This window comes from Emys orbicularis, chromosome 18 (assembly GCF_028017835.1).
Source record: "Emys orbicularis isolate rEmyOrb1 chromosome 18, rEmyOrb1.hap1, whole genome shotgun sequence".
Taxonomy (NCBI): Eukaryota; Metazoa; Chordata; order Testudines; family Emydidae; genus Emys; species Emys orbicularis.
In genome coordinates this window covers 11,080,791-11,090,566 of record NC_088700.1, presented here as the reverse complement: position 1 = coordinate 11,090,566, position 9,776 = coordinate 11,080,791, and the positions used below count along the sequence as shown (strand labels likewise).

At 49.1% G+C, this 9,776-nt stretch overlaps 1 protein-coding gene across 1 annotated transcript in view; it reads right to left on the bottom strand.

Annotated features, from left to right (window-relative positions):
• RAPGEF1 (Rap guanine nucleotide exchange factor 1) overlaps nucleotides 1–9,776 on the bottom strand; it is a 121,622-nt gene continuing 111,846 nt past the window's right edge. The window contains exons 17-26 of the mRNA XM_065418981.1: nucleotides 8,608–8,692; nucleotides 6,704–6,796; nucleotides 5,489–5,674; nucleotides 4,317–4,401; nucleotides 4,005–4,099; nucleotides 2,909–2,987; nucleotides 2,657–2,758; nucleotides 2,412–2,509; nucleotides 743–871; nucleotides 1–151 (exon numbers count right to left, since the gene is read on the bottom strand). Of these exons, the coding sequence (XP_065275053.1) occupies nucleotides 1–151; nucleotides 743–871; nucleotides 2,412–2,509; nucleotides 2,657–2,758; nucleotides 2,909–2,987; nucleotides 4,005–4,099; nucleotides 4,317–4,401; nucleotides 5,489–5,674; nucleotides 6,704–6,796; nucleotides 8,608–8,692 (1,103 nt within the window). The remainder of the gene's footprint in view (nucleotides 152–742; nucleotides 872–2,411; nucleotides 2,510–2,656; nucleotides 2,759–2,908; nucleotides 2,988–4,004; nucleotides 4,100–4,316; nucleotides 4,402–5,488; nucleotides 5,675–6,703; nucleotides 6,797–8,607; nucleotides 8,693–9,776) is intronic.

Sequence of the window (9,776 nt, the reverse complement as noted above, 5' to 3'; positions counted from 1 at the left end):
CTAGGTTTTCTCTTCCCTGTCTGTTTTTCGCCTCGTTATGTTTCGAGGTTTGATTTTGAGAGACAGTTCCCACAAGGCCTCCTCAGCCAAATGGTCGCTGAAGTCATTGAAGAATGAGACTATATCGTCATTTCTTTTGATGTCGTAATGTCTATAAAACCAGAGAGAACACTACAATTAACATTGCAGCTAGTTTGCCCCGAGAACCACCCCTTAAATTAGGGCAATCCCAGACTACACTGTCTGAAATACATTCAATATTCCAATTCTTGAAATTTATACAACAGGACCATCTGCTTGAAGATACCAGTGTATTGGTGGAAGAGAGGCAAATGTGGTACTGATCTTTACAAATGGAAAGAACAATCCTGGCAATTACCATCCACCCAATAAATCACAGCAGACAAGAGAAGAGAGGGAAGGCTCCCTGCATGGGACGTTTAAAACAAGGCTGGATAATGTACTAGGCAAACATACTGTAGGGATCATAGCAGAATTCAAAAGAATGAGAGACTAAAAGCAACCCAACAGTTCTTCTGTCATCTCTAGGATTCTCAAATTCTGTCCTATAAACCCCTGCCTTTATAACACCTACATTCTCCTAGCCAGGTTTCCTCTTTGCTGCAGCAGCACCGCACCGTTTGCATCCCCCGTGCCTAGTCCCAAAGTGGTGTTAGAACACCTCAAAGGCAGCGCCGAGTCCCTGCTCACTGCTGTAGGCCAGGCAGATGGCTGTACTTACATTTGTTGGAAGCACCTCATGCTGTCCAGGATGTTAAACTGTTGCCAGCGTTTGGAAAAGTTCACTTTGCTATCAATGTAATCGGGGTTTCCCAGGTGAACAAAGGTCAAGTCCTGCAGAATCAGGCCTCTGGAAGAGAGAAGGGTGGAGCATGCAGGGAGGAGGGAAGACAAGCACAGAGCTTCAGGTTAGTCACAAGCACTTCAGAGCCAGCTGAAAGGCAAGTAAAAATCAACCCAAATGCTCAGTGCTGCTGCCATGGTTAGCTCCTGCATTTGAAATCAGAGGAAGTCAGTCCTTTCAAAGGTGCATTGGGGCTCAAAGCTCCTGGCATCATGGGTGCAGAGGTGGGATCCTACAGATGAAGCATTAATGCTTAAACCAGTGATACTGGGGACCAGTTTCTGCACCCGAGAAAAATTATTTACTTCAATGCATCTGAAAGCTGGGAGCAGACTAGATAAAGTTGGCGCAAGAAGAGTTGGCTGGCATCATCCCTGGAAGAGAGGACAGAGCGTAGCGGTTTCAGACTCCCTCAAGGGAGGGATGAGAGCTTTCCATTTCGCTGGGTGCCCTGCGGGCAAGAGCCACCCAGGGGAAGGCACTGAATCACGTTTTCCATCCACCTTTTGTGGCTGTCTCATTCTCCAACGGTCCTGAACAGATTGGCTACTTTGTGCCTCCGCACTCTCTTCTCCAACAAGCTTTTCACCACTGGGGACCTAGGCAGGCTGATCTTATGCTGGCAAAGCCTATATAAACCCCTGGTGAATCTGGCATCCAGACTACAGGATCCCTGCAGTGAAAGGTGAGAACTTGAATCCCACCTTTGAAAAAAGACATGCATGTTTGCAAAGAGGATTTCTAATTTACCAACACTTCCAGGATGCAGTGACAGGTCTGGCACATGGGCAGCTCTGAATCAGCTTAGCCTCATGAGATGGGAATTGCATGAACTTCTAATATCTCATGGAGAAACTCCTCTTTTTCTACACACAACCTTGAAGGGAAGTCTAGTCTAGTGGTCTGTTCTGAGAGTTCAAACTCCTTGATTTCCACTTGCCTTCACTGATTTGCCTTTGTGCCTCACTTTCCCCATTTGCCGAAAGCGCAGGGAGTTGAGAGATTTTGTTAATTAACGTTTGTAAAGTACTTTGGGATCTTCAGATAACAGTGGCTAAGGAAATCCAAAGCCATGTTACATTGGGAGTGCACAGGCACAGGGCCGGCGGGAAAACTGTACTAGGACAAGGCATCCTTGCCATTTCCAACAAAGCGATGAACTGCTCCAGTACTGGCACTGCAGTCCCAACAGAAATCCAGAGCCTGAAGTGCCCAGGTACAAAGTGACGCACATTTGAGAAAGCTGTGGGACTGCAAAGCAGGGAACGTCACAGGGAACTGGTACATAATCACTCTGGCTCCCAGCAGTGTGGCTTGAACCCAAGTTATTGGACGCCTAGGAATGGGAAGCATTTTCCTCCTCAAGTTTTAGAACATGGAAGGCTTGCAACAAGGGTCGTATCCTGCACCCTTCATGTCAGGTTGTCCCACACTCTAGGGTGAAAAGTGAATGCATAGCTGAGTGTAGGCTGCCGGGGATCTGCGTGAAGAGACCCCCCAAGTGAGAGGAGACAAACCAGTGACCCCCAAGAGGACAGCTACTCACAGGTAAGGTATGCAGGGAGGCTCCACCTCTGCCAGAGCTGCTCGGTAAGCCCGGAAGGACGAGGAGCTGTCGATGAGTGTGCAGTACTCTGCCAGGCCCTAGTGGGACATAAAACACAGACATGGAGTTCCTGGTGCAAACAAGCAATCTCTGTAATAGGGTGCATGGACTTAAAAGAAATCGCATCCCCAAACAGACCAGACATAACAGACCAGAGCTAGGGCTCAATCTCTTGCTTTCCTCACCTCCGATGTCTGTTTCTGCCACTCCAGCCTTCGGATGGGTGCTGAATCCAGTGCAGAAAGAATGGCCAGATAGGAGTTAAAATTATTCAGCTTTCGTAAGTGCTGTAAAGAGGGAGAAAACCAGTGACTCTAGAGATGTGGAAGACACTCTGGAAACCAACAGTGTTGCCCCTAATGGAATGTCCCACATTCCAACACATAAGCTCACTGAACAGCATGTGTGAGAACTGCAAGCAATGAATGAGCTGTTACCTTCATAATCTTTATAAATTTAAGGAGCAGCCTCTCTCTGTCTTGCGGTTTCTCTTGTAGCATAATTATCGAACGGACCCTGTGAAGATGGACAAAAAAAACAGGAAGAGTGACTTAACCCTTGAGCTGGATTCTGATCTGGCAATACCTGCTGCTTCACTTGAGTGGCTACTATCTATCAGGGACCGATGAGTCTGAAAAGTTCACGCTTTCCTGTCCTGTTTCTTCTCTACAGAGCATAAGGAAATACACCTCTACCCCGATATAACGCTGTCCTCGGAGCCAAAAAATCTTACCGTGTTATACGTGAAACCGCATTATATCGAACTTGCTTTGATCCGCCGGAGCGCTGCTTTACCGCGTTATATCCGAATTCGTGTTATATCGGGTCGCGTTATATCGGGGTAGAGGTATAGTTAAATTCACAAAAACGCCAGAGTTTGAAGTTACCCAAACTAGAAGGAAGCTCTCATGCAGAGAGAGAGAGGTTAGTTCCCATAGTGAATGTTATTGGGCTGGCATCTCTCCTGTTGCTGTTGAAATGGACAGGTGTGGAAGAATTCCATCATTCCTGGATGCAAAGTGGATCTGCTTAACATCCTAATGAATTTAATTGCACTTAAAGGGGGCACCATTCTCTTTTGGTTTGTTACACAGGACATGTGAACAACTAAGGGATCAATTTACTCAAGAGGCTGGTTTTCAGCTGCAGTTTTCATCCTTTATCAGATTGTTTATTTGAAATGGCCCCCTCATCTCTGTACTGACTTTGGTTTGAGGCAGGGAAGATGCACATGTGCACAGATGTATCAAGGTGGTTGTCTGAAGGGTCTTGGTGTTATCTGCGATAAAGCCTGGAGATGCAGCTGTCTCCAGAAGACCACAAGGTTTCATTTTTCTGTCACTTGGGATTCTTTGCAGAATGCCCTGGGTCTAGTCCCAGGAGGAAGTGAAACTGCCCAGCAATACGCCACAAGACAAAACCATCGAAACAAGCAGCCCCAGCCTGGTAGCACAGCTCAAGGAGAGCTTTCCTGGGCTCCAGGGACATCAGCGGTTAAGTGCTGTACAGTGGCTGTTGCTCTAATCTCCTTACCAGTAGGACATGTTATTAAAGTGCTCAGTGAACTGTGTCAGGTTGGGACTCTTCTCCTCATTTTGCTCTTTTGCCCAAAGCAAAACTTCTGGGATCTGGCGGGGAAGAGAAGAACAAATCATGAGCTAAAATAAAACATCTGTCTTTGGACTCCCTGTCATCCCCATGATTTATAGCCCTCCCCCGACACAAACCTGGCTTTCTTCTACAACGACAATAGGTGTATGCCTGAGAGCTGTTAGAGAACAGCATCAGAGCATTTGTTAAAACCTCTCCCCCCCGCTGCCCCAGCCCCTGATCTTGTGTCTGTACCTCTATCTTATAGAAGAGCTCGGCATCTAAGAGGGTCAGCTGCTCAGCTATTTCATGACTATGGAAATCATGCAAGGTCCCCGGCCTGTGAGAGACAAGGAGGGAAAGGAAAAGGCTAATGAAACCATGACTGACTTTCTTTCCTTTAGAACATTGACTGTGAAGACAGAACTAGAGGCCCAATTCTTCACCTCTACATCAGCTGTGCTGCACCATAACTCGACTGGAGTCACACTACCATCAAACGAGTGTAACAGAGAGGAGAATCAGCACCAGCATTTTTTTAAAGTAAGACTTTGCTGGCAGAGGAAAAGAAAACACTCCACGCCCAAATCACTTGTGGCATTAGCACCATTTCGATAGCAGGCTCCCATGTCAACCGCTTGACCTTTTCCTCTCGATTTTTCTTTATCTTGCATATGTAATGATCTTGATAAAAATATCAATTGGGGGAGCTCTGCACACCAACTCTCTAAGTCTAAACAACATGCCACTTTCTCCTCTCCTGATCTAGGAGTGACGAGTGCTGCTCTCCAGCATTTTGTGCTGGGAGATCATTTATACAAGACGATAGGGGATCAAAGTCAGAATGACAGATCTCTGCCCTGAGAAGCTTACCAGAGTGTCATCAGGCTCAGGATGGGTGCTTGGAGCGTCCTATGCCTGAGACAGCCAAATTCTTTGTTTTGCCTCATAGCCTTTGCTACAAGGATTTTTAAAATCGGTTTCTCATGCTTCATTCCACGAGTTTGCCAGTGACTTCCCCTTGTGTCTCTTCCTTTGCATAACTAAGGGATGGATGTCGTTGGCTGAAGTCTCAGTGTATGTCAGCGCTGTGCAGGAGCATTCACAGGGCTCCTGGAGATGAGGAGCTCTGCAGAGGTTACTGCTTTGCCCATGGGGCATAGCCACTGTGTATATGCCTCACCAGCATACAGGGGTAACTCGTGGAGCTGTATGAAACACGTGCCTTAGAAAGCAAGACTTGACAGAGACGAGCCCTCGTGTGATGGGTAGGGACAGATAAATAAAGAAGGGTCAGGAAAAGCATTCCCCGGCAAAACCAGAGCACAAAGCAAACTCTCTGACACTGTGCTGCTCAGCGTGCATTAACAGGCAGATGCACGTCTCACAAACAGGACCAAAGTTTGATTAGGTGCAGGCTGCCTCACCTGGCTGCCACCCCTCGGGCCGCTAGAGGTTTGATTGAATTGGCGTATCTCAGCCTTTTCTTCTGATCCACTTTATCCAGAATATTTTTGCGTAGCACTCTAGCGAGGCTGAGCTCTCCATTGCAGACTAGCCGGAACACCAGGTCCATCAACAGCTTTAGAATCTCATCCGTCAACTCCACTAAGCTGAGACATGAACAGAAAACCCAGAGCACATGTCAGAGACGAGACATTAAAACATGACATTCCCCATTTACCTAGAGCCCGTATTAAGGACTTCCCCTCTTTTATCATGAAAAATTAGGACAAAATTCAGAAATCAAAATTAGGGTGAGCTTCCCCCATGGAACTGAGCAGTGAAAAAATTTATTTTGCAGCTCTGACTTCCAGGCACCTGTGTAAGGTTATCTTCACCCCCGTGTCCAGAAAAGGACATCATCCCTCAATTAGAATGGCCTGGCCTCTCAACACAGCACCCTAAACTTCCCCAATCTGGCAGTTCTGGGTAGCTATTCCTGATGTGCTACCTCAACAGCTCTTGGCACAATGGGCTAGCCTTCTCATCTACACACTCACTCGGTTGCAGCTGCTGCTATGACAACCAGCCTCTCTGGGGAGACTGAAGCACCTACAGCTGGCTATTGGGGACTGATCAATAGCATCTCATGCTGCACTCCTCCCTGGAGTACACTGTGGGTCACCTCAGTAATCTTTCCCGCCTCCCCCATCTCCCTAAGGGACCAAAGTCCTGAGTCACTCTCAAACCAGGGACTCTTGCATGGAAGCAAAACAAGGCCCCAGCTGAGACACTAAGGCAGCCGAGATAACTGCAGTGACTTGTCATTAGGGATGTCCCTAGAAATCAATGCATTTAGTGTTCTGCCTCAGACTCGGATCTAGGAGAGTTAGCTCAGCACACAATCCAATTCCTTTCCCCACAAGCATAACTGAATCCAGGCCATTCCAGTTCACTCTCTGGCCAACTTTTCCTCTCTTTCAAAGATTCCCCTTCAGATTGTTTATTTTTGAAGTCATAAGGAAAACCCAGAGAAGGCACCCTGAAAACCTGCATTTCCCAGCCAAGACCCCAAGTGTCCAGCCCTGCAGCAGTCTCTCTGATCTGGGGAAGGAAGTTTCAGGTCTCCCCCACAGATATGGTTTACATTTTTATTACCTCCCACCCAGGCCCCCAAACAAAGCAGGAGGGACGCTCACCACAGCTCGTCCACCACTCTCACCAGCACGAAGAATGTGTTCTTGCTGACTCGCTTCTTAAACGTGTCTGGGAAGTGACAGAACTTCTCATACGTTGGCCACAAGTTAAAGAATTAACTCAATCCAGCCAGGCCAATGTTAGCTTGTCTGAGGAGTGTCCCAATAGGTTTCCCAACAGGATCACTGCTTTTTGCCATGACTGAGACTAGCACCCAATTTCTAGGAGGGACATGAAATACTAAAGGCGGTGGACTGAGCAGTATAGGCTGCATGTAGCAGGGAGGGGTTCACACCACTCAGTGGGTGCATTAACAGAGGGGGGAGGTGGTGTACCCTGAAACCATCATCTCTAAGGTGACAACTGAGTCAACTGCCAGTCCAACAAGTTACTGTCACTCCCCTTGGTCTCACTGTGGCATCTGGTCTCTCTTGTAACAGCACAGAGCTCAAGGCCCAACCCAGTCTCTCATTCTGTCAGCAGGCAAATGTCAGAGGTGTTTCCGGTCACTTGCAGACAACACTGGTTGTGTAGGAGAGTTGATTGACCTAAAGAGTCCTGCCCAGTTCAAAGCCGGCAGGGTGATGGCTGCAGTGGTTACTGGGGGGGAATGTATGGAGGACCAACATGGATTGAGACTACTTCAACCAGAAGGTTGGGCTGGGAAGGAAGGGGTGAGAGGAGAAGACAACCAATTAAGATGAATTTAAAACAACAACAATAAAAAAGTCTGGAGCGTAGATCTCCAAATTGTGGTTCTGAATTTCCAGCACCTCCTAAAAGTGAGTATTTCACTGCTGACCTCAACACGAGAGGTTCTGTGTCCAGTGTCCATTAGACAAAGCAGTAGCAGCGGGACCATCATCTCTGCTGAAGATGGAATGATGAGCTGCGACGCTGGACAGCACAACACCAGGCCCCGATGTGCAGCCGCAGCACTAAAACCCATGAGGCATTTACATTGTGCGTCTTTAAAGTGCAGCACCTCAGTGCCAGTAGCAACGGAGGGAGTTATGGGACGGGATCCAAGGGAAGGGAATTCTAGATGTAATATTCAAGGAACAACCTCTGTACATCATTACAGATGCTCCTGTCAGCAGGTAAAGGGCCATACAGAACCATAGTGTGAAGAAGACATTCTCTGATGTGCTGCATTCTTGGTGGCAGAAGGGAGGTCTAAATACTGACAGAGTTTAACTCTCACCAGTAACCGCACAATCATCAATCCACACACCACCTCTCTGGGTACAGCTGAGAAGCAGCTGTGAGGGGTGATTCCCAGCTCTGCTCGGGCTAGCATGCTAAATACAGCTGCATGGCTGCAGCAGTGACTCGGGCTAGCCATCCGAGTAAGTACCCAGGGGGTCAGGCGGGATTGCACTCAGGTGGCTAGCCCAAGCCCCTGCCTGCGTGACCACAGCCACACTGCTACATGTAGCACACTAGCTTGTGTATGTTTACCCATGCTGGGAATTGCATCTCTCAGCGCTGTCCGGACATACCCCAAGAGGTCGGTAAATTTATCCCCATTGTACAGATGGGGAAGCTGCGGCACAGACAGGTGACGGACTTGCGCAAAGCCAAACAGTGATTCAGAGCTGGGATTAGAACCCGGGCAATCCTGGCCCTCTCTCTTGTGCTCAAGACCGATAAACCATGTTTGCCTTGATTTGTCCCATCGAGTATGCTATTTGATTTGCACTGAAGTGAAGAGATTGTGCTGTAAACTATGAATGCCTGCCCAGGAGCTAATAGGGCGTGTGCCACCCATGTGGGCTTGAATATATTGCGGACTGCTTTGCCAGCATGCTGTGGATTAGGCCATTTCCCACTCTGCCTATGAAGCATTGAGTACAGTGCTCCGAGCCTTGGCGGGGTCAAGAGTGTCTCACTTTTGGAAGGATATCTGTACTGCAGCTTCTTGATGAGCTCTTCAGGGGTAATGAATGTTCTGTACGTTGTCAAAAAGGCTTCACAGTACAGCACCAGATCTAAAGAGGAAGGCAATAAAACCTCAGTCAATTGTGTCTTCAGAAGGAAGCATGCTTTATACTGAATCCTACCTTTATTGTGTCTTTACAAAAGGAAAAAAAAAAGGTAATATGGAGGCAAACTTCTGCAAGAACAAATTAATATCCAGCTTTGCAGAAACACTGCAGTATTATTTCTTGCCAGCAGGTGGACCTAATGCACAAGAGCAATAGCAAAGTTCCCTCTACCCAGGGGTGAGCAAACTTTTTGGCCCGAGGGCCACATCTGGGTGGGAAAATTGCATGCAGGGTCATGAATGTAGGGCTGGGGCAGTGGGTTGGGGTGCAGGAGGGAGTGTGGGGTGTGGGAGGGTTGTGATGTGCAGGAAGGGGCTCAGGGCAAGGGGTTGGGGCACAGGAGGGGTGCGGGGTGTACGAAGGGGCTCAGGGCAGGGGGTTGGTGTGCAGGAGGGGTGCGGCAAGGGGCTCAGGGCAGGGGGTTGGGGTGCAGGAGGGGGCTCAGGGCAGGGGGTTGGGGTGTGGGGTGCAGGAGGTGTTCGGGGTCTGGGCTCTGGCCCAGCGCCACTTATCTTGAGCGGTTCCAGGGTGGCAACGGCGCAAAGGGAAACTCCCTCCCTGTCCTGGCTCCGTGCTGCTCCTGGAAGCGGCCAGCACCACGTCCCTGCGGCCACTGGGGGAGGGCCTGTGGGTATCTCCCCCGAAGCTCCCATTGGCCACAGTTCCCCGTTCCTGGCCAATGGGAGCTGTGGGGGGTGGTGTCTGCTGGCGAGGGCAGCAGAGCCCTCTGTCCCCCTCTCCCCCAGGGGCTGCAGGGACGTGGTGCCAGCCGCTTCCGGGAGCGGCGCAGAGACAGGGCAGGGAGGGAGCCTGCCTTAGCCCCGCAGCACCATGGGGGTGGCAATCCCGCAGGCCGGATCCAAAGCCCTGAGAGGCCATAGTTTGCCCACCCCTGCTCTACCCTGTTGGTCTGACTCCTGGCTGTAACACACTGAGATTTGCTTAGAACAACCACCTAGAGGATCAGCAAAGATCATCTCTCTCGGAGAAGAGGGTCTTTAATAGTAGGTCAAGCAAAAGTACAATA